Below are 25143 nucleotides of genomic sequence, written 5' to 3' on the forward strand. Positions count from 1 at the left end.
AGACGATCCCGCAGGAGAAGAAGCTGGATGTGGAGGTCCTGGGCTGACATTGTTACAGGTGGTCTGCGGTTGTGAGGCCGGTTGGAGGCACTGCCAAATTCTCTAAAAAGACATTGGTAGAGGAATTAACATGACATTTTCTGACAACAGCTCTGGTGGACATTCCGTCAGTCAGCATGCCAATTGCACGCTCCCTCAAAACTTGACACGTCTGTTGCATTGTGTTGTGTGACAAAACTGCACATTTTAGAGTGGCCTTTTTGTGAGTATGGCAAATGTCTGGGATCTCGAGTGGCGCATAAGGCACTGCATCTCAGTGCTAGAGGCGTCACTACAGACACCCTGGTTCAAATCCACAACCGGCCGTGATTGGGAGTCCCATGGCCCAGCGTCGTCCGGGTAAGGCCGGTGTAGGCTGTCAATGTAAATAAGAATGTGTTCTTAACTGACTTGCTTAGTTAAATGAAAAACGTTTCAGCTCATGAAACATGGGACCAGCACTTTAAAAAATAGTTTTTTGTTCAGAATATATGTATGCAATTACTTTTTTCATCTAAGACATAGTTGTGCAAATTAGTCATGACAGTCAACCAAAAAACTGGCCTGGTTTCCTTTATTATGTAAACCTACTCTGATCTCATTGCAATGGCTTATGAACAACAGAGACACCAAGTTTAGCGAAATACTTGAGGTCAGAAGAGCCATGTGCTTTCATGCATGATACTTGTGGGCTGCTAAAGTTCGGAGCTGCCACAGCAACACCACTGCTTAAACCAATCAGGGAGCAGGAAATCACCCCCATTTGTTGCCTTCAAGACCCTCTGTGTTTCTGATTCCAAGGCAGAATTTGGCAGCTGATGTTGCTAGGTGACCAGTGAGGGAATATAGAGCCATTTAGCCTCAGACAAATAACTCAGACAGCTTTTGTTTTTAAACTAATTTAATGGTTTATCTTTCAATTTCCTATTGACAATTATGTACAGATTCAGAATAGTTGAGAGTACTGAGTGAAAGTAGGCCTACTGTCCCTCTAAAATTCTAAAACAAAAGTAAATTACAATTTTAAAAACACTGATAATTCCTTAGTAACCTACAGTACAGCAAATGTATGCTCAATTCTTTTCCATAGCACATTCCTTCAATGTTATTGTTCATATACATTACTGAATACAGGTACTACACAGGTAAAACTGCCTTGAAATTGTAATGAAAACAAGCTACTGCTCAAAAATTACTGGCATAACCAAGTATGGTTTGAAACAATATTGTATAGTATTGCTACCACTAAAAAAGGCACTGCAGTTCCAATGAAAACAAACATAAATGTCACTTGAAACAGTTGCCCATGTAATCTCTATTGTATTTAGGCACAAAATGGTTGCCGTGTATCTCTCTGGACCTGAACCTTCTGCACTCAACTATACAGGCAGTTACTTTGAAAAAGGGACAAGTAAACAGCAATACACACACCTTAACATTACCAACGCACACACACTCACACAGACAGAAAACACTGGTCAGAGAAATGGATCTCCAAATGTCCTCTTCTTTGTCCCGTCACAGTGCCTTGTCAACATCAGCTGGTGTCCTGTTCTGAGGCGGTTGACCCCAGTTTACACTGGTTCATTTCAAGTCATTAAAGTCACAGTTAACTCCAATTATAAAAGTTGAAATCACTCGGAGGTAGCTCTCGTGTAATTCATGGCCATTTCCATTCCCAGTATTGCTTTCTGAACAGCAAAAACAAGTCTGTTGATTTCAGTCAAGTGATTTCTCCCACATGTAATCAAACAATCACATAATGGCACCAGAGAAAGTATACGACCTCAGAAGTCAAATGAGATTATTTCTGCTCCTTCTTCTGACTGTGTACTCTGCTCTGTCCTAACCCCAGACTTTTCACATGGACATGCCACCGCTCAGAGCAGACAACACAGGGAGAGGCCACACAGGCCCAGTCTATTGAAAGAGTGATTACAGCACACATCAAACGGGGGGCCAAACACCAACCACTCTCAGGGAGCAGCTCACAGATTTAGGACCCATTCCATCACCTTCCAGTCTGCCAACCCAAACGAGGTACAGTACAGTACACTGGAGGTGTGCTTTGATCTTCACTTGGACAGCATTCAAGGCCCTTTTCCAAGTCAATGTAAGGAACGTCCATTGTTCAATAGACTCTCACATTGTCTGTAGGGTCAACAGTACACTACATAGGGAGGAGGACTGTGGAGGGGGGGGACAAGAAACAAGTGAGTCATCCCCCGTCTGTCCCTCGGTGCGTCAGACCCTGTTGACAGGTGTGGTGATGGTGAGGGGTACGGTGGAGCTTGTCTCATAGTCAAAGTCGATTATTGTGTGGTTGGTAGTGCCCAGGCTGCTGAGGGAGTTGCCTGTGCCCATCTGTCTGTCCCTAAGACTCTGCAGGTAGCTCTGAGAGAAGGAATAAAGGAGAGAGGGGAAGAAGAGGAGAGAGGGAATATAATCAGAATCAACCTTGGAATCTGTTTTACATGTTGGAATTCAAATAGAATAGAGTGTGTGTGTGTGTCAGTGGAGGCTGGTGGGAGGAGCTATAGGAGGACGGGCTCATTATAATGTCTGGAATGGAATTCATGGAACTGTATCAAACACATAAAAACAAAATTTTTGACTCTGTTGCATTTATTCCATTCCAGCCATTACAATGAGCCCATCCTCCTCTGTTGTGTGAGAGAGAGAGAGAGACTGACCGGTGCCAGCAGGTCTCCGGCATAGCGTTTGACGGGGGTGGGCTTGCGACGGTATGTGCCCTCCTGCCCACTGTTCTGCTGGCGCTTCTTGACATCTTTCTGTCTGATCTGCATCAACTGGGCCCGCTTCTGCCTCCTGCTGATGATGACTGAGACGAGAGAGATGAGAGAGAGATGAGAGAGATGAGAGAGATATGAGCGAGAGGAGAGCCAGAGGAAAGAGGTGTGTTTACTCAGTGAGTCATTTCTTAGTAATTCTACAGAGCACATGAGAAATTTAGGGGACAATTTGACATTCTTAAATCACCTGAAATGTAATATAAACAGCTGACTTGGAGACAATCTGTCTTGTTTCAATACCAGAACAATGTTCTCCAATACCATAAAACCATTGTAGCAGTGAAGAGAACATAATATAACCCATAGTCCATATTGAGATATACAGATGCATCATACTCTACAAAGCTTCCTCTACCTCCCATGCTTACCACAGAGATCCTATACATTACGTCTATATGGAATTCTATGATGCTTACCCTCAGTGTGTGAGAACCCCACGGCTGTCAGCTTCCACTGCACCAGCACCCCCATGAAGCTGAGTGCCGGCCAGATACCCATGATCACCCAGCTGTACCAGCAGAGCGACGGCGCCGGTGACAGCCTCAAGCACTGATACGCGTGTCTGGCCAGCGCCAGCATCTCCACAAAGTAGTCAACGCACACCATCATGATGGCCGCCCCGAACACAGACGTAGACAACACGGTGAAGAGCTTCTGCCACTGTAGGGTAAGCACAGCAAACAGCATGCCAGTGCCCAGCAGCACCCCTAGGGGCACCCAGACGGTGGTGGGTGTGTAGAACTGGTGGGTGACCAGCAGGGTGGCGAGGGCAAGTAGCAGGCCCAGTAACAGACCCGTCATGAAGAGACCCACGGAGCGCACCAGCATGGTGACCAGGCCACACAGCAGGCCGATGCCCAGGCCGATACCCGCCGAGGCCTCCACACTCAGCTGGGTGTCCAGCACCCGCTCCTTGTGGCACAACAGGAAGATTATGACAGAGCCGAACATCAGGCCCGACAGGAACATGACCGCCTTGAAGCAGCGATATCCTGGGAGAGAAGAGAGGTGAAGAGGGAAATGTGATGGAGAGAGGAGTAGAGAGAGGGAATGGTGAGGGAGAGAGGAGAGGGGTAGAGAGGGAGAGAGGAGAGGAGTAGAGAGAGGGAATGGTGAGGGAGAGAGGAGAGGGGTAGAGAGGGAGAGGAGTAGAGAGAGGGAATGGTAGGGAGAGAGGAGAGGGGTAGAGAGGGAGAGAGGAGAGGAGTAGAGAGAGGGAATGGTGACGGAGAGAGGAGAGGGGTAGAGAAGGAGAGAGGAGAGGAGTAGAGAGAGGGAATGGTGATGGAGAGAGGAGAGGGGTAGAGAGGGAGAGAGGAGTAGAGAGAGGGAATGGTGAGGGAGAGAGGAGAAGGGTAGAGGGAGAGAGGAGAGGAGTAGAGAGAGGGAATGGTGATGGAGAGAGGAGAGGGGTAGAGAGGGAGAGAGGAGAGGAGTAGAGATGGAGAGAGGAGAGGAGTAGAGATGGAGAGAGGAGAGGGGTAGAGAGGGAGGAGAGGAGTAGAGAGAGGGAATGGTGACGGAGAGAGAAGGGGTAGAGAGGGAGAGAGGAGAGGAGTAGAGAGAGGGAATGGTGACGGAGAGAGGAGAGGGGTAGAGATGGAGAGAGGAGAGGAGTAGAGAGAGGGAATGGTGACGGAGAGAGGACAGGGGTAGAGATGGAGAGAGGAGAGGGGTAGAGAGGGAGGAGAGGAGTAGAGGAGGGGTAGAGAGGGAGAGAGGAGTAGAGAGAGGGAATGGTGACGGAGAGAGGAGAGGGGTAGCGAGGGAATGGTGAGGGAGAGTAGAGAGGGAGAGAGGAGAGGAGTAGAGAGGGAATGGTGACGGAGAGAGGAGAGGGGTAGAGAGGGAGACAGGAGAGTAGGAGAGAGAGGGAATGGTGACAGAGGGGTAGAGAGGGAATGGTGAGGGAGAGTGGAGAGGGGTAGAGAGAGCGAATGGTGAAGGAGAGGAGAGGGGTAGAGAGAGCGAATGGTGAAGGAGAGAGGAGAGGGGTAGAGAGAGAGGGGGGTGAAAAGAAAACAATACTTATTTAAAGTTGTACTTCACTTCAATGAGGGGAGATTCAATAGCCTGAGGAATCTAACAGTAAAAAAATATGCAGGTGATAAATTAGAGCTTAAAGAGAAAGTTAAATTGCAGAGGCTAGGGCATCAGCAACTCTATAAATATTACACAATATCGACTGTAAGCAATGTAATGCCGTATAAATTACCCTACAGTTAAAACTAAAAAGAGAGGCGGTGTGGAGGAGAAAGAAGCAATTGTGGTTATTAAGTTGGATTTGGTGAGAAAAATATGAAAATATAAAGTGTGCACCACAGCCTAATATGATGATTATTGTTCTGCTGTAGATTGCAGGAAACGTCAGTTACAGGTGTTAAAAAATCAGCAGCAGCACCTTGTTAAAATATCCTGGGGAGAACCCTGCTGTATAACACATTAGCAGACATATGATACGTCTGAATACACATTCCTTATCCCCTGCTCTATTACATTGTTTGCGTCCCAAATGGCACCCTATTCCCCACATATGGCTCTGTTCAAAAGTTGTGCACCATGGGCCTTGGTCAAAAGTAGTGCACTATATAAGGATTGGGGTTCCATTTGGGACGCAACCCTTGTTATTGAAGATTTTGTTTACTCGTTGACCTGACGTGGTTGGGTTACGACTTGTGGTCTTGACCCCGTGGTGACCTTACCAATGAAGCAGTAGATGATGCCGAACAGGCAGCACATGGAGCAGATGACGGCAGGGATGACCTCATACTTCCTCTCGATCTCCAGGCTGCAGGCGTTCACCTCGGCCAGGCCCTCCCCTTCAGCCCCGTCAGGGTCTGTCATCCTGGGGCTCCCTCCGACCGACCAGACCACTGGGGAGACAAGGAAGTGGTGATGGTTGAAGGTTGGGACTGAAGGATAAGGAGTGGTGCTGTTATCGGAAGTTCATCAGAACAGCTTGAGTGCCTGTAACATGAAATATACATATCTGAGTAGGTCATAGATCATCACAGGCCATCACGATGCGTTAACTCACAATGCAATAAAGTGGTTTACAGTATTTATTTGTCTCTGTTAAGACTTTAGGGCACAGTACTGGCAAAGAGGAATGAGAACGTTCAAATCCAGGGCTAGGTTAACAAACACTGTCTTACCCACAAAATAGAGAACACAAAGTGGTGAGTTGCGAGACTCCATTGATGCTAAATGTCACAAGTTTAACATGGTGTATGTAGGACACTCTAGAACCCCCCCCCCCTCCACCCCTGATTCAGACCTCTGACCCCTCACCACCGCCAGTGTTCCCCGAGGCTTCAGGAGAAGTGTGAAATCTGCCACCCATCTGTGACTTCTCCCTGGTGACTCTGCATATAGGCCTGCCAGACACTCCATATGCTGCTAGCCTAGCCCCCCATGATAACCCACAGTCCTGTATACCACACATACACCCCGTTGCCATGACTACAGTATCATGGGAGTACATAAACATGGACAACCACATACTACAGAGACATCTGTAGTACATTAATGGGAAAAAAACTGTACCAAAAAGGCCTATAGACACCAGTACCAAGTACTGGAACGTCTTATATAATATTGAATTATTGCAGTGTCTGTCTACTCTACTGTATTTTTGTAATTATGACCATTCTAATCAACATAGCAGCAGATGTCCAGTGTCCACTCAAGTCCACTCAAACAACATCATTTTCAGTGTGCATATTCAACACTGATTTCATATCAGCAGCAAACACCCACTCAAGTTTTCTGGGGTCCACGTTTTTTTTTTTTATGTTTTTTTTTACAACTCTCCTAAATTGAACTTGAGGTGTCTATGTCAGGCATTTAAAATAGGCTATGTAGTAAAAATATCTGGGTGAAAGTAAATGACTACACTAAAAGTAGGGCTACTACGGACATCGAGTGGTGCTAGTGAACAGTTAATCAGGCAGCCCCAACTCCCCTCCCAGTTTGCCTGTTGGAGAGGATGTGTAGGGCTCATTGCTCAGGGTGGGCTGCTCTCTCTGGGGCTGCTGGCCAGCCTTCTTTATGATCTCACCCCAGTTCTGATCCGATTACAGCAAACTCACGTTTCCAGGCTCAGGAGAAAAACAGTAACAGAGCTGTGTGCCTGCTCTCCTGATCTGCTCTTTCACTTCTCAGTCCCCCTCTCCCTCCATTCTCCCAAACTTTTGCTTTTAAACTCCTCTCCCCCCCTCTCCGTCTGAGATACATTATGACCTGGCCATGACTTGACATGGAAAGAATGAGGGCCCGTTGGATGGTAGCTCTCTGCTTCCCTCTCTTTTTCCAGAGCTAGAGGAAGAGTTCTCGCTTCATTCACTCAGTCCTTCACGTGTCTGCCTCTCTGTCTCAGCCAGATAGAACAGAGGGGACTGTCTCACTTGTTTTCAAAAGGCCAAGGACAACTCAAGACAAATGATCTAGCCATCTGAGCGCTCCACAGTCCCACTGATCTGCTGTGTCTGTGGCACGACTTTCCAAGTAGGTCTGAGAGGATGAAGCCAGGACAATGAATGCTTTAGAATGAGACTGAAATCTGATATACAGAAGTCATACAGTATTTAGGCTAATAATGTGCGGTGCAGTAACACCCTTATTGAAAGCATGAGAGCATTTCACCTTGAGGTTATAGTATGGACTTCTCTTTCATCATATTCAGTTATGATGACATGGATGGATTTGTGGCATTACCAACCTGCCCAAGTCAAAGTTAACACACTAACAGGAACTTTTATTGAAGTTCATGCCAAAAAAACATCCTCTGATTGTGCAAGACAGAGCTTTTGCAAACTACCAAATATATCTGTTTACAATCAAAATTCTACTCAAACTTCACCATTCAGCTGGACCAAAAACAGGAATAGGAGAAAGTTTGAAGAGCAAGGGAAAGCTAAGATAACGGCTCACCTCTGAAGACATTCAAAAGTGACTGCAAGGGTGTTGCGGGTAATCCATCAAGTTGCACAACTTGTTCATCCGACCGCACACACACACACCAACTCTCTCCCACGTCCATGTGTCTGTCCCCACATTGTCCCTGTGAGAGTCACAATGGTGGCCAGTGTGTGTGTGTGTGAGGCCTGGAGTCCGTGCCGCTCAGGGAGAATGGTGCCATTATGGGGCGGCACAAAGGCTATAAGGCCCTAGCATTGACCTCTACTGGCACACACAGCAAATCATGCTGGGAGATAGGGCATATCACATAGAGATGGAGGGACCCAGGGAAAGGAGGCTGTGTCTGAGTGTGTATGTGTGTGTGCCATGGCATTGAGCGTGTGGCTGGATGAAGGATCCCACTGGGCACACACTGGTTGAATCAATGTTGTTTCCACTTAATTTCAATTCAATTAAGTTGAACCAACGTCGAATAGACGTTGAATTCACGTCTGTGCCCAGTGGGATAAAGGGGTCTAGAAGATGGGGGTCTAGCTGGTAGCTGTCCAGAAGGCTGATATTGTCACCCATTCTCACCAGATAAGGAGGAAGTGACGTGGCTCCATGTTTTGTCTCGGAGCTCAAGGCACAGAAGTAGAAGTTGAGAAATACTCTCTTTCGATACATTTTGATGAAGTACATCTTGAATGACATTCCAATATGACATTTCTGTGTGTGTTGTCATGACAACAGGTAAAATAAGGTTGCTGCTAGTGCTGTATATGTAAATATAGTCACACTTATAGATGACTGAGTATGTTGGTATGAAATGACCTTGGAACAAATTGCTTTAGAATGTTGCCTAACACACTTGCTTGACAAACACCATGGATGGATGGAGGGAAGGGTGGGGTGGGGCGGGGTGGGGGGCTCAAGCCTCAACAGCTGAGAGACAGGCAGAGCCATGCCCAGGTTCCCCACATAGCTAGTTTGGGTGGGTTTCATTAACCACTGATGGAGTTGTAGGGGTGTGAGAGAGGTCAGGGATTCCAAGGGTGCTCTGGCTTTAAGGCAGAGGGCAGCTGAGAACTAAACGTTACAGCCCAGCTGTATGGTGGCACAGCTTGGCACAGGGGGGTATGCGAGACTCTACCATTTGCCATGGTCTCCCACTGACTGGGCATGATGCCTGTTGATCTACAGCTCCACCCCCACCCTTATAGCTACAGCTATAAACCTAATTCTCCATGATTCCAAATGCCAAACACCCTGCCCAATGTGTCCTGCCCATTGGGCATGGTGGAGACTGGAGAATAGTATGGACATGATAGGACCAACCTACTCCATGGTGTCCACTTTGTGCCAACTGTAGTTGCCTATTAACCATAAGAGAATCACTCTCTCTCATTGGCAGGAAGCTGTGGCCTAGAGGAGGAAGTGGAGATCAGTGGCGGTGCTGGAGGTGACTTTTCCCTCAGGGCAGGAAGCTGTGGCCAAGAGGAGGAAGTGGAGATCAGTGGCGGTGCTGGAGGTGACTTTTCCCTCAGGGCAGGAAGCTGTGGCCAAGAGGAGGAAGTGGAGATCAGTGGTGGTGCTGGAGGTGACTTTTCCCTCAGGGCAGGAAGCAGAGCAGGAAAGTTAGAGTTGGATTTGGAGGCTGGAGCGTCAACACCAACACTCTTATTTTCTGGTTTAATCCAACATAACAGACTCAAAAAAACTTGGTGATATAGGTTTGAATGCCTTGGCTATTAGAACATGATGATGACAATGGGTTATGCTACAACTGTGGGTTATGATCTCTAAACAAGTCAAATAAAACACTCCACTCTCAGTCCACATGTTCAAAATGATCTCAGAACTGGATTGTGTTTATATGGGCCTTTCATCATGGATTCAGATGCACTCACTCATGCTCTAATATGTGAGACACTATGATATCAACATTCACAGCTGAGAGAGAATGCTCTCTGGCTGGCAACTTGAACACAACTTGTGTACAGATAAAGGCAATTTTTTATGTGGTCAAATAGATGAAACACCCTTTCTGGATAGATTTGCCAATCCTCCTGAACTTGAATAACCCCTCTCACTGACCTGTCCAATCCATTACCAACCAAACCTGGTCCTTAAATATTTGTAATTAAATCAAATAGACATCAAATACATGTTGATATATGGTGCAATGAGACATCTTCCATTTTGTTTCTTATGAAGTCAAATTGCTGCACTTAATACACCACGTCGTTACTGAATACACCACGTCGTTACTGAATACACCACGTCGTTACTGAATACACCACGTCGTTACTGAATACACCACGTCGTTACTGAATACACCACGTCGTTACTGAATACACCACGTCGTTACTGAATACACCACGTCGTTACTGAATACACCACGTCGTTACTGAATACACCTTGTTGTTAGTTATTGAGGAATGCTAATCAGATTAAAGGTAGTCCTGAAGAGTGTTGTGTAAATGGATGTTTGGAGCAGAGAGGGAAATACTGAAAAACCTGCTGCATTTGGGAGCTCATTTGACTGGGAAACGAAGGGACAAGCCTCGTTTGTCATCTCAGCTCATCTCAAAGACAGGGAGCAAATGAGATGCACTCCACATGATATGTGACAGTGTTTGAAAGTGGTCTACTGAGAGACAGCCACAGACACCCTCCCTTTTATCTCTTAAAAGGCAAAGAATTGACACTATGTTCTATTGAGGAGGAACATAAATACCATGGTTACAAGTCATTAAGTGCATTTCAACAGATTTATTATCATGATTAGACCACTATGGTAAAATCACGGATCTATGATAACCTTTACTCATCCATGCTGACTAACGAAGGAAATTATGATTCTGAAGATGAAACGTCATAAAGACATCCTTAAATAATTTTAGCATTTTTATTTAACTAGGCAAGTCAGTTAAGAACACATTCTTATTTACAATGACGGCCTACACCGGCCAAACTCGGACGACGCTGGGCAAATTGTGCGCCACCCTATTGGACTCCCAATCACGGCCGGTTGTGATACAGCCTGGAATTGAACCAGGGTGTCTGTAGTGACACCTCTAGCACAGAGATGCAGTGCCTTAGACCGCTGTGCCACTCGGGAGCCCTTAAACCTCATCTACACTCCTTCCACATCCTCACATCGACATTTTTATTAAGTTGGTGATAAAGTCACAGCTCACCACCATTCTTTCTTTCAGCCTGTCTCTATAATTTCTCCTCTAAATATCCGATCAGTGCCTCTCAAACAACACTTTGTTCCTCAAGAGTGAATGAGGCGGAGGGGGGGACCTGCAATGAATTTGGCACTGCCGCACCGTCTCCTACTCCCCTCCCTCCATGCCTCCAGTCTTTCTTTAGCCAGGCTTGGACCGAGAGCAGAGAGCTCTCGGTCCTAGTTCTGGACCAGGCTCTGAACCCTACAGTGCTCCACAAAGAGAGAGAGGGAGGGAGGGATGGAGAGAACGAGAGAGAATGCAGTCTGTAACCCCTTCAGAGAGCAGTAATTACAGAGTGAGAATATATAGAAAGTGATTTTAGGGGCAGTAAGTTTACAACAAAGCCTAACACTGACATGAACTCTAAGACCAAAAACATTGACCTTTCTAACATGTGCAGACGTGCCAAAATAACAAACCTCTAATGTCATCATAAAAGATAATACATGTTAATGGTAATCAAACACCCCAAACCATCTACCTCCCAATCACCATGGAGGAAAAGTTATGGTCACGTTTCTCCTTTCAACTCCAATGTAGTCTATAGGCCTACATTTCTTCACTTACAGACACGCAAACAACTGTCTCTGATGTCAAGCACACATCTTTTATATTATGACTGAATGAGTATCCAGAAAACCAACTGTTTAACACATGGTTTAACATACTGCATATCCTTTTAAATATTGTAATAGTTTTATCAGTCTCAGAAAGAGATCCTATTCTCCCTCAAGCCCTTCCACTCCATGCCTGCCTTTGTGAAAGGCCCAAACAATGGAGGCCTTTCAACTCTGATTGTAAAGAGTTCCTTACAAAAAAAAGGAGAAAAACCAGTAAGTAGAAGAACAGAGAAACAATGAGAGGCCTTTTCGAGAAGCAGTCACATGTATGATACACATGTAGACACACACCCCTATTTCCATGCACACTCACACAACAGACCCACAAACGTCACGCACACACACTCATGAAAATATAACAACTCCAATCCACACATTATAATCATCCCCACCATGCACATTGACAAGTCTGTGTTTGTACAAATGGGGATGCCTTTTTCTAGAGACTGACAATGTCAATGTAGTTCAGAGAGCCAGAAATGCCACCGACCTTCTTAATAATTGAATTAAGTTGTTAAATAGCCTACAACAAAATAAATGTTTTGAGCAGAAAGGGAAATACTGAAAAACCTGCTGCATTTGGGAGTAAATGTAGTCTGTGGTGGAAAAAGTAGCCAATTATATTACTTGAGTAAAAGTAAAAGGTACCTTAAAAGAAAATGACTTAAGTAAAAGTGAGTCACATAGTAAAATACTACTTGAGTAAAAATTAAAGTATTTGGTTTTAAATATACTCAAGTATTAAAAGTATAAATCATTTCAAATTCCTTATATTAAGCAAACCAGATGGCACAATGTGTTCATTCTTTAATTACGTATAGCCATGGACACACTCCAACACTCAGACATAGTTTACAAATGAAGCGTTTGTGTTTAGTGAATCTGCCAGATCAGAGGCAGTAGAGATGACCGGGGATGTTCTCTTGATAAGTGTGTGAATTGGACCATTTTCTTGTCATGCTAAGCATTTGAAATGTAACTAGTACTTTTGGGTTTCAGGGAAAATGCATGGAGTAAAAAGTACATTCTTTTCACCACTGAATGTAGTGTACTTATCATTACACAGAGTAAAAGAGTGATGGGGGTCTTTATGAGAGCAAACATTGAATGCAATAATTATGTCTACATGTCACACGGTTTAGAACTAGCAGACTATAAGAAACAAATTGGACATACAGTGTCATTGCAAAGCCAGACTAGGCTATACAGGGAGTGGAGTGTGATGGAGTCACTATGAACACAAAAACAAAGGAGTGGATGCCTAGCCTCACGTACAGTGCCTTCAGAAAGTATTCACACCCCTTGTTTTCTTCCACATTTTGTTGTGTTACAGCCTGAATTTCAAATAGATTAAATTCAAAATTTGTGCCACTGATCTACACACAATAAATACCCCACGATGACAGAATAGTATTTTGTTCGAAATTTTTACAAATGAATACAAAATTAAACGCTGAAATGTCTTGACTTTGAATGATTACCCCATCTCTGTACCCCACACATACAATTATCTGCAAGGTCTCTCAGTCGAGTAGTGAATTTCAAGCACACCAGGGAGGTTTTCCAATGCCTCGCTAAGAAGGGCACCTATTGGTATATAGGTTTTAAAAAAAGCAGACACTGAATATCCCTTTGAGCATGGTGAAGTAATTAATTACGCTTTGGATGGTGTATCAATACAATACAAAGATACAGGCGTCCTTCCTAACTCAGTTGCAGGGGGGGTTAGGAAACCACTGAGGGATTTCACCATGAGCCCAATGGTGATTATAAAACAGTTAGAGTTTAATGGCCATGGTTGGAGAAAATTGAGGATGGATTAACAACATTGTAGTTACTCCACAATACTAACCTAAATTACAGAGTGAAAAGGAAGCCTGTACAGAATAAAAATATTCCAAAACATGCACCCTATCTATAACAACGCACTAAAGTAAAACTACAAAAACTGTGGGAAAGAAAATGTACTTTATTTCCTGTATATAAAGCATTATATTTGGGGAAAATCCAACACAGTTCCACTCTTCATATTTTCAAGCATGGTGGCTGCATCATCTTGGGACTAGGGAGTTTTTTGATAAAAAGAAACAATAGATCTAAGCACAGACAAAATCCTAGAGGAAAAACTGGTTCAGTCTTCTTTCCATCAGACACTGGGAGATGAATTCACCTTTCAGCAGGACAATAACCTAAAACACAAGGCCAAATATACACTGGAGTTGCTTACCAAGAAGACAGTGAATATTCCTGAGTGGCCAAGTTACCGTTTTGACTTGAAAATCTATGGCAAGACTTGAAAATGGCCGTCTAACAGTGATCAACAACCAACTTGACAGAGCTTGAAGCGTTTCTGCCACTTCATGGTCAGCTCTGTCATTTACAGCAGCGCAGAGCAGTTCTTCCATTCCACCCAACATCTGTCTGGTGCCAGGGTATAATTGTACCTCCTTATGGTCTCTCCCATCCTAAAATACCTCCTTCGTGTACACTTCTAGGGTTCTCTGGCAGCCCCTAAACCAGGGGAAAACTACATCACCCAATACTTTTTAGTCTCTCTATGAATGGATGTTTGTGGATCTCCAAGACCCCAAAACCCCCTACTATTCCTTTTGGATGCTCAGTTCGGTCAATGAGACAGCAGAACTATTCCACACCCAAATACTTTGACTGCCCTTACTAGACTAATGATACATGAGAAGACTCTCTCCATCTCCCGGCCTAACCCACAACAAGCATCTCCTCTTGTCAACAAGGTTCAACATAGACTATTTCCAGGCTCTTTTAACTGAGGGGGCTCATTTGTGGGAGATCCTAGTGTGTTCAGTGTATAGATACACTCTGCCAGTGCAGGACCAACACAGCACAGTAGTATGCCTAAATCAGTCCTTAGCTTGTAGAGCAATGCCTGACAACCATGGGATATGATGGAAATCAGGATAGTAACTCATTCAATCCATTTTGAATTCAGGCTGTAACACAACAAAATGTGGAATAAGTCAAGGGGTATGATTACTTTCTGAAGGCACTGTATGTAGGCCTGTGCTTTTAAACAAAGCTAGCCTTGTTCTTCTGAGCTCATGTCCTATGAACTAGCTACTTGAAGGTCTGTGACACAAAGAAACTAGACAGTGAGACGGATTGAGTAGACCATGTTGGGATTATTGAGACACAGTTCAGAATGTAACTTGGTATTATATAATCAATTAAATGCATCTGGTAATAAACACTCCATGACAAATATTGTTATCGTGATAGACTTCCCTTTGCTGTATAGACAAGGAAGTCTGCTCTGTGCATTCAGTTTTACTGGAAGGAATTTAACATTGCAGACATAGATACAGCAATAACATTATAGGGGTAAAAAAAACTGGGATATCCAGACCCAGAACAGGTCTATGAAGAGAGGTCCCTGGAAAGGATAATAAACAAAAAGTTAGAACATCTATCAATCACAGGACTTCTCCTGAAAAAGCCTAATGCAGAGAACACATGAGAAAGGCTTGTCAGATCATGTAAAGTTAAACTTCAACAAACTTCCCGTTCTAAATTATCTCAACTTTCAGCTCGGCAAAAAAGGGCCCAGATTTCAAACTGCATTACAGATCAACAGGACAGGGAGCATGCCTCAGGGGCTGCACTCTCCACCCTTCTCATTGATGGTATATACAGCTGCCCAAGCTTTGCAACAGCAGTCTTATTTACACACGACCCATCGTTGCCCCCTCGCTCCTCCTACAGATGAAGAGACGCTAAGCTAAAGTTGAGGCCTTTCAACTCTGACAGGTCATGTTTTTGGCTGGACCATACGAGCCTTGGCAGGGTTGACCTCTGCTACCACAGCTGAGGGTCTCTTTTTTATTTCACCTTTATTTAACCAGGTAGGCCAGTTGAGAACAAGTTCTCATTTACAACTGCGACCTGGCCAAGATAAAGCAAAGCAGTGCAACACAAACAACACAAAGTTACACATGGAATAAACAAAGGTACAGTCAATAACACAATAAACAAAATCTATATAAGGTGTGTACAAATGGATTAAGGAGGGAAGACAATAAATAGGCCATAGTAGCGAAGTAATTACAATTTAGCAAATTAACACTGGAGTGATAGATGTGCAGATGATGATGTGCAAGTAGAAATACTGGTGTGCAAATAATAATAATAATAATAATAATAATAATAAAAAAGTAAATCAAAACAATATGGGGATGAGGTAGGTAGATTGGATGGGCTATTTACAGATGGACTGTGTACAGCTGCAGCGATCGGTAAGCTGCTCAGATAGCTGACGCTTAAAGTTAGTGAGGGAGAGAAGTCTCCAACTTCAGCGATTTTTGCAATTTGTTCCAGTCATTGGCAGCAGAGAACTGGAAGGAAAGGTGGCCAAATGAGGTGTTGGCTTTGGGGATGACGAGTGAGATATACTTGCTGGAGCGTGTGCTATGAGTGGGTGTTGTTATGGTGAACAGTGAGCTGAGATAAGGCGGAGCTTAACTTAGCAAAGACTTATAGATGATCTGGAGCCAGTGGGTCTGGCGACAAATATGTAGCGAGGGCCAGCTGACGAGAGCATACAGGTTGCAGTGGTGGGTAGTGTATGGGGCTTTGATGACAAAACGGATAGCACTGTGATAGACTGCATCCAGTTTGCTGAGTAGTGTTGGAGGCTATTTTGTAAATGACATCGCCGAAGTTGAGGATCGGTAGGATGGTCAGTTTTACGAGGGTGTGTTTGGTAGCGTGAGTGAAGGATGCTTTGTTGCGAAATAGGAAGCCGATTCTAGATTTAATTTTGGATTGGAGATGTTTAATATGAGTCTGGAAGGAGAGTTTAGTCTAACCAGACACCTAAGTATTTGTAGTTGTCCACATATTCTAAGTCAGAACCGTCCAGTAGTTGGTGAATCAGGCGAGGCAGTCATTTGACAAACCAAGGCTGTTGAGTCCGCCCATAAGAATACGGTGATTGACAGAGTCGAAAGCCTTGGCCAGGTCGATGAAGACAGCTGCACAGTACTGTCTTTTATCAATGGCGGTTATGATATCGTTTAGTACCTTGAGCGTGGCTGAGGTGCACCCGTGACCAGCTCGGAAACCCGGAGTGTACAGTGGAGAAGGTATGGTGGGATTCGAAATGGTCAGTGATTGATTTGTTAACTTTGCTTTCGAAGCCTTTAGAAAGGCAGGGCAGGATGAATATAGGTCTGTAACAGTTTGGGTCTAGAGTGTCACCCCCTTTGAAGAAGGGGATGACCGCGGCAGCATTCCAATCTTTAGAGATCTCGGACGATACGAAAGAGAGGTTGAACAGACTGGTAATAGGGGTTGCAACAATGGCGGCGAATAATTTTAGAAAGAGAGGGTCCAGATTGTCTAGCCCAGCTGATTTGTACGGGTCCAGGTTTTGCAGCTCTTTCAGAACATCTTCTATCTAGTTTGGGTGAAGGAGAAGCTGGGAGGCTTGGGCGAGTAGCTGCGAGGGTCGCGGAGCTGTTGGCCGGGGTTGGGGTAGCCAGGAGGAAAGCATGGCCAGCCGATTATTGTGGATTTATCGGCGGTGACAAGTGTTACCTTGCCTCAGAGCTGTGGGCAGCTGGGAGGAGGTACTTTTATTCTCCATGGACTTTACAGTGTCCCAAAACTTTTTGGAGTTAGAGCTACAGGATGCAAATTTCTGTTTGAAAAAGCGAGCCTTTGCTTTCCTAACTGACAGTGTGTATTGGTTCCTGACTTCCCTGAAAAGTTGCATTTCGCGGGGACTATTCGATGCTAGTGCGGTCCGCCACAGGATGTTTTGTGCTGGTCGAGGGCAGTCAGATCTGGAGTGAACAAAGGGCTGTATCTGTTCTTAGTTCTACATCTTTTGAAAGGGGCATGCTTATTTAAGATGGTGAGGAGATTACTTTTAAAGAACGACCAGGCATCCTCTACTGATGAGATGAGGTAAATATCCTTCCAGGATACCCAGGCCAGGTCAATTAGAAAGGCCCCTCTAATGGGGGTGTGGAGTGTACAGTCAGTAAAGACAATAGAGTAGAAGACTATTCAACTCACTATGACACCACCAGTAGAAGTGTTTCCACAATAAGACCTGACGCCCATGACTATTATGGATAATATACACTCTGTCATCATGGGTCAGAGCTACATTAAGGTCAGACTAGGGTGTCTCACCTCTCCTTTCCACCCTGACCCCATTTCAACCCTGGTCCTTAGCAGGGTTGACAGTTAACACCATTCGGGTTGAAAATCTCATCAACCAGTTTGTCTTTGAGTCACCCTGAGTTGAAAATGCCAGTGTGAAAATGGCTATTGGTGAACACCCTGTGATGGAGTTCCAATTTAACTGTCAGATCTACAGGTGGTGAGTGAAAGTAGACAATGAAAGGAAAGTAGTTCAGAATGATTCGTTTTCTAACCAGACAGAACTAGGCAGTTACAATACACCTGGAGACTGAGGATTATACGTGCCACCGAGGCTGCCTCCTAAGGTCAAGACCAAGGCTCCTGATTGGAGGGACGATGAGTGCTTCAGTACTAATTGAAAAACAGAATAACACAGTACACTACAGAACCTCAAGGACTAGGTGTTAAGTAACACACCCCAGCATTGACCGCCTGCTCTTTCCCCCTCATATGCCTCTCTCTCTCTCCGGAGCAGGGAAGGGGTCCATCACTGCATTTTCCCAGAGTGGTTTAGGCAAAGCCATCTGGCCCTAGCTAGCCGACTGGCTTTGGGGGGGCTTGCTAGGAGGGTGTAGGAGGGGGAAGAGCATTGAGGGGGTGTAACTAGAGATGACTCCTTTGCCACAGAGGGACACAAGCTATCATTACTCCCCCCCCCCCCAAAAAAAAAGAAAACAAGGCACACCCCCACCAGTAAACACACTGGGCCACAAGGCCAAGGTTCTTTCATGTCCTGTCTGAGACTATGGTGGAGGAAATATGGACGAAAACAAATAGAAAAAAAAGGAATATGTGAAAATAACTAAACATGTATACAATTGGTGTTGTTTGTATGTAATTGTATAACTGTCAAGGACAAAACACATAACAATGCTTATCTGACGCCAAGATGGCGTAGCAGTCGGACGTGTGTTTTGTCTTGTCCCGTCCTGTATAGTGTAAATATAGTTTTTTTCCTCGTTTTTTTTTTTGTATATATTTCGTACATATTTTAATCTCACTTTCCAACTACAGGCTGAATATACTCTCCTGCAACCCGCATCCCCCAATGTGGTACGGATCTGCTTTTTCTATACTTTAGAATCTGAACCCTCATCAGAAGCTAGCCGCTAACTAGCTACTAGCTAGCCACTGCTAGCGGTCTTCAACGCTAACTAGGACACCAGCGTGACATCTACCCAAAGCATATCAGACTGCTTTTTCTCTACCACATCTCCGGATTCCTACCGCAAGCTCTGAACCTTTATACCGGATCATCGTAAATAGCTAGCTGCAATCCGAGTGGCTACTCCTGGCTAACGTCTCTGTCCCAGCCTCGAGCTAAGCCCATCTCCCGACTTGCTGAAGAGGTCCAAAAATACCTAATTTGCCAATTGGCCTGGACCCTCTACTGACCCTCTACTGCCGACACGGAGCCCCGCCGATCCATCACGACTGGTCCGCCGACATAATCGTCCGAGGGGGTTTCAACAGGCTTTTCCGCTGCGACATCGCCAAAGATCCATCTGCTGGCCAAGGCCCGCGAGCTTTCTGAATCGCTGTATCTCCAGCTCACCGCATGAAGAGGAATAAACAGACTCACCCCATCGCGACGTCCCCCCAAAGGTTAACTCTCTAGCCCTCGCTATCTCCCTGCTTGCTAATTCGGCCTGCTAACGGCTAGCTTGTCAAGCTCCGGTCCGCTAACTGCTACCTTGTCTAGCTCGGGCCTACGAACTGTTAGCTTGTTAGCACAGGCCTGCTAACCGTCTGAACCACCGCGTCCCAATCACTCTCTGACCCCATTTACTTTCTATCTCTTTTTGATTTTTAATTTGTTTATACCTTCCGGAAACCTGCCTCACCCAATGTGATACGGAATCGCTGTTACTTTTACTCTTATTTTTATTTTTATGACACACTCAAGAACCTCCAGACGCTAACCAGCTAACTAGCTACAAGCTAGTTAGTCATTGTTAGTTTAAAAAAAAAAAAAAAACCTGGATAACACTCGCCAGCCCAGCCCCCCTGCCCATCCACCGCTGCCCCCTGGACACTGATCTCTTGGCTACATAGCTGACGCACGCTGGACTGTCCATTAATCACGGTACTCCTTTCTGCTTGTTTGTCTTACCTGTCGGCCCCGTTGCCTAGTCAACGCCATTTTACCTGCTGTTTGTTGTGCTAGCGGATCAGCCTCGCCTACTGTTTTTAGCTAGCTTTCCAAATTCAACACCTGTGATTACTGTATGCCTCGCTGTATGTCTCTCTCAGATGTCAATATGCCTTGTATACTGTTGTTCAGGTTAGTTATAATTGTTTTAGTTCACAATGGACCCCCTAGACCCACTCTGCATACCCCTGTTACCTCCTTTGTCCCACCTCCCACACATGCAGTGACCTCACCCATTACAACCAGCATGTCCAGAGATACAACCGGTCTCATCATCACCCAGTGCCTGGGCTTACCTCCGCTGTACCCGCACCCCACCATACCCCTGTCTGCGCATTATGCCCTGAATATATTCTACCATGCCCAGAAACCTGCTCCTCTTATCCTCTGCCCCCAACGCTCTAGGCGACCAGTTTTGATAGCCTTTAGCCGCACCCTCATACTACTCCTTCTCTGTTCCGCGGGTGATGTGGAGGTAAACCCAGGCCCTGCATGTCCCCAGGTACCCTCATTTGTTGACTTCTGTGATCGAAAAAGCCTTGGTTTTATGCATGTCAACATCAGAAGCCTCCTCCCTAAGTTTGTTTTACTCACTGCTTTAGCACACTCTGCTAACCCTGATGTCCTTGCCGTGTCTGAATCCTGGCTCAGGAAGGCCACCAAAAATTCAGAGATTTCCATACCCAATTATAACATCTTCCGTCAAGATAGAACTACCAAAGGGGGCGGAGTTGCAGTCTACTGCAGAGATAGTCTGCAAAGTAATGTCATACTTTCCAGGTCCATACCCAAACAGTTCGAACTACTAATTTTGAAAATTACCCTCTCCAGAAATAAGTCTCTCACTGTTGCCGCCTGCTACCGACCACCCTCAGCTCCCAGCTGTGCCCTGGACACCATTTGTGAATTGATCGCCCCCCATCTAGCTTCAGAGTTTGTTCTGTTAGGTGACCTAAACTGGGATATGCTTAACACCCCGGCAGTCCTACAATGTAAGCTAGATGCCCTCAATCTCACTCAAATCATCAAGGAACCCACCAGGTACAACCCTAACTCTGTAAACAAGGGCACCCTCATAGACGTCATCCTGACCAACTGGCCCTCCAAATACACCTCCGCTGTCTTCAACCAGGATCTCAGCGATCACTGCCTCATTGCCTGTATCCGCCACGGAGCCGCAGTCAAACGACCACCCCTCATCACTGTCAAACGCTCCCTAAAACACTTCTGTGAGCAGGCCTTTCTAATCGACCTGGCCCGGGTATCCTGGAAGGACATTGACCTCATCCCGTCAGTTGAGGATGCCTGGTCATTCTTTAAAAGTAACTTCCTCACCATTTTAGACAAGCATGCTCCGTTCAAAAGATGCAGAACCAAGAACAGATACAGCCCTTGGTTCACTCCAGACCTGACTGCCCTCGACCAGCACAAAAACATCCTGTGGCGGACTGCAATAGCATCGAATAGCCCCCGTGATATGCAACTGTTCAGGGAAGTCAGGAACCAATACACGCAGTCAGTCAGGAAAGCTAAGGCCAGCTTCTTCAGGCAGAAGTTTGCATCCTGTAGCTCCAACTCCAAAAAGTTCTGGGACACTGTGAAGTCCATGGAGAACAAGAGCACCTCCTCCCAGCTGCCCACTGCACTGAGGCTAGGTAACACGGTCTCCACCGATAAATCCACGATTATCGAAAGCTTCAATAAGCACTTCTCAACGGCTGGTCATGCCTTCCGCCTGGCTACTCCAACCTCGGCCAACAGCTCCGCCCCCCATAGCTCCTCGCCCAAGCCTCTCCAGGTTCTCCTTTACCCAAATCCAGATAGCAGACGTTCTGAAAGAGCTGCAAAACCTAGACCCGTACAAATCAGCTGGGCTTGACAATCTGGACCCTCTATTTCTGAAACTATCTGCCGCCATTGTCGCAACCCTATTACCAGCCTGTTCAACCTCTCTTTCATATCGTCTGAGATCCCCAAGGATTGAAAGCTGCCGCAGTCATCCCCCTCTTCAAAGGCGGAGACACCCTGGACCCAAACTGCTATAGACCTATATCCATCCTGCCCTGCCTATCTAAGGTCTTCGAAAGCCAAGTCAACAAACAGGTCACTGACCATCTCGAATCCCACCGTACCTTCTCCGCTGTGCAATCTGGTTTCCGAGCCGGTCACGGGTGCACCTCAGCCACGCTCAAGGTACTAAACGATATCATAACCGCCATCGATAAAAGACAGTACTGTGCAGCCGTCTTCATCGACCTCGCCAAGGCTTTCGACTCTGTCAATCACCATATTCTTATCGGCAGACTCAATAGCCTCGGTTTCTCGGATGACTGCCTTGCCTGGTTCACCAATTACTTTGCAGACAGAGTTCAGTGTGTCAAATCGGAGGGCATGCTGTCCGGTCCTCTGGCAGTCTCTATGGGGGTGCCACAGGGTTCAATTCTCGGGCCGACTCTTTTCTCTGTATATATCAATGATGTTGCTCTTGCTGCGGGCGATTCCCTGATCCACCTCTACGCAGACGACACCATTCTATATACTTTCGGCCCGTCATTGGACACTGTGCTATCTAACCTCCAAACGAGCTTCAATGCCATACAGCACTCCTTCCGTGGCCTCCAACTGCTCTTAAACGCGAGTAAAACCAAATGCATGCTTTTCAACAGATCGCTGCCTGCACCCGCATGCCCGACTAGCATCACCACCCTGGATGGTTCCGACCTTGAATATGTGGACATCTATAAGTACCTAGGTGTCTGGCTAGACTGCAAACTCTCCTTCCAGACTCACATCAAACATCTCCAATCGAAAATCAAATCAAGAGTCGGCTTTCTATTCTGCAACAAAGCCTCCTTCACTCACGCCGCCAAGCTTACCCTAGTAAAACTGACTATCCTACCGATCCTCGATTTCGGCGATGTCATCGACAAAATGGCTTCCAACACTCTACTCAGCAAACTGGATGCAGTCTATCATAGTGCCATCCGTTTTGTCACCAAAGCACCTTATACCACCCACCACTGCGACTTGTATGCTCTAGTCGGCTGGCCCTCGCTACATATTCGTCGCCAGACCCACTGGCTCCAGGTCATCTACAAGTCCATGCTAGGTAAAGCTCCGCCTTATCTCAGTTCACTGGTCACGATGGCAACACCCATCCGTAGCATACGCTCCAGCAGGTGTATCTCACTGATCATCCCTAAAGCCAACACCTCATTTGGCCACCTTTCGTTCCAGTACTCTGCTGCCTGTGACTGGAACGAACTGCAAAAATCGCTGAAGTTGGAGACTTTTATCTCCCTCACCAACTTCAAACATCAGCTATCCGAGCAGCTAACCGATCGCTGCAGCTGTACATAGTCTATTGGTAAATAGCCCACCCATTTTCACCTACCTCATTCCCATACTGTTTTTATACTGTTTTTTTTTTATTTATTTATTTACTTTTCTGCTCTTTTGCACACCAATATCTCTACCTGTACATGACCATCTGATCATTTATCACCCCAGTGTTAATCTGCAAAATTGTATTATTCGCCTACCTCCTCATGCCTTTTGCACACATTGTATATAGACTGCCCATTTTTTTTTCTACTGTGTTATTGACTTGTTAATTGTTTACTCCATGTGTAACTCTGTGTTGTCTGTTCACACTGCTATGCTTTATCTTGGCCAGGTCGCAGTTGCAAATGAGAACTTGTTCTCAACTAGCCTACCTGGTTAAATAAAGGTGAAATAAAAAAATAAAAAAATAAAAAATAGGATCAAGGAGTGTACATGTCTGACTATGATAACAATCGTTAAAAGATAACAATCAATCCATTTCAGGCTTTTCTCCATAAAATGGCTAATTGCCCAAGGTGTGTACATTGTTATGTTCTGTATAATAACCCAATAGGTTCTACTGAAATGATCTTGAAACAAAGCCCACACATTCATTGACTGGAGAGTGACATCAAAATGATATGATAAATTACTGAATGAATAAAACTAAAAAAGTTGAGCCTATACTTACTCTATGGAATTCATTATCAAAATCGTGTTTAACTTCAAAACGGTGTACTAGTCACTAACACCACGTTTATGAGCATCCCACCCGCAGACTTTTTCAAACAGCAGCTCTTCTACACGAATTAACGTTACATTGATTGTTCAATTTCACGGGGTGATTCAGTTTCATTGTATCTTTCTCTTGTTTGAAGGAGCCTAAAGATCATAAATAGTATTGTCTGCGCTGCGAATATAATCCATCATTGCCAATGATATGACTGTAGTTTACATCCTGTAAAAGGTTCATAATTTATTTACACACTGTACAGAAGAACACTTACCGACTTCGTTCGGCTACGTGGATCTGTTTTCCGTGAAAACTGTCAGGCATGAACACAACGGAAAACAACAGAAAATCGAAGCAGCAGTGGAAACACCGGTTCCAATGCACATAGGCTATAGTCACAGTGAGAAAAACTAAAGTTTTCCCTTCAATGTTTTAAGGACAAGAATAGGTTATTCAAAATGAATCAGCCCCGCGTTCTCGTCATCTTCAAAAACGGTGTCTAAAATTATAAATCGTTCTTTGCAGTCTCAACGGAGGAACTTAAGTGAGTTATTTCGGTTGATAACATGTATTTATAAGTTCCACGGCATTGTATTAAACATCAGTTTGTCAGTTGGCTAGTTAGTCACGTCTGACAGAAGCTAGTTACAGCGAGCCAAATTGTTTTTCCTCCAACCCTTTTCTTTTACACACCTCCTCTTTCTGGCGTAGACTGTTGTTGATACCCAAGGGATTTTCTCTCGAGTTCTAAACTCATAAAAAAAAGAGTTGGCCTATTATTTTTCTCCGTGAGAGTCCAACCGTTTTCTCTCCTCCTCCCTCCCTCCCTCTCTCTCTCTCTCCCTCCCTCTCTCTCTCCTCCCCTCCCTCACTCTCTCTCCCCCCCCTCCCTCCCTCCCCCTCTCTCTCCTCCCCTCCCTCCCTCCCCCTCTCTCTCCTCCCCTCCTCCCTCCCTCTCCCCCGCCGCTCTCTCCCTCCCTCCCTCCCCAGCCCGCTCCCTCCCTCTCCCCCGCCCGCTCTCTCCCTCCCTGTCTCCCTCCCTCCCTCTCCCCCGCCCGCTCTCTCCCTCCCTGTCTCTCCAACTTTCAGCCAACAGCTGAAAACGCTTGACATCATAGCCAACAGACCATCTGTTATT

General features: G+C 45.5%; 1 protein-coding gene across 3 annotated transcripts; it reads right to left on the bottom strand.

The window, feature by feature from the left end:
• Positions 1–922: 922 nt before the first annotated feature.
• Positions 923–24814, bottom strand: LOC115141014 (transmembrane protein 198-like). 3 transcript variants are annotated; one of them, XM_029679582.2, is made up of 5 exons: positions 24699–24814; positions 5555–5725; positions 3269–3844; positions 2733–2881; positions 923–2433 (listed from the first exon to the last, which is right to left on the bottom strand). In XM_029679582.2, exons 1-5 carry the CDS (start codon positions 24760–24762, stop codon positions 2284–2286), a joined length of 1110 nt encoding a protein of 369 aa, XP_029535442.1. In that variant the 5' UTR covers positions 24763–24814; the 3' UTR covers positions 923–2283. The 3 variants fall into 3 exon arrangements, with proteins under 3 accessions (XP_029535442.1, XP_029535452.1, XP_029535456.1); XM_029679592.2 differs by having other exon boundaries at positions 24280–24814; XM_029679596.2 differs by having other exon boundaries at positions 5555–5819; positions 24280–24814.
• Positions 24815–25143: the final 329 nt, after the last annotated feature.

The sequence above is a fragment of the Oncorhynchus nerka genome, linkage group LG2 (genome assembly GCF_034236695.1).
Source record: "Oncorhynchus nerka isolate Pitt River linkage group LG2, Oner_Uvic_2.0, whole genome shotgun sequence".
Taxonomy (NCBI): Eukaryota; Metazoa; Chordata; class Actinopteri; order Salmoniformes; family Salmonidae; genus Oncorhynchus; species Oncorhynchus nerka.

What these genes read in the sequence shown, in the direction of transcription:
- LOC115141014 (XM_029679582.2), bottom strand. Translation starts at nt 24,762, where the DNA reads ATGAGTTTAGAACTCGAGAGAAAATCCCTTGGGTATCAACAACAGTCT. An exon ending in CATCATCTACTGCTTCATTG is followed by an intron (nt 3,845 to 5,554) that starts GTAAGGTCACCA and finishes CTTCTCTCCCAG; the next exon opens with GATATCGCTGCTTCAAGGCG. An exon ending in CCGGAGACCTGCTGGCACCG is followed by an intron (nt 2,434 to 2,732) that starts GTCAGTCTCTCT and finishes TCCTTCTCTCAG; the next exon opens with AGCTACCTGCAGAGTCTTAG.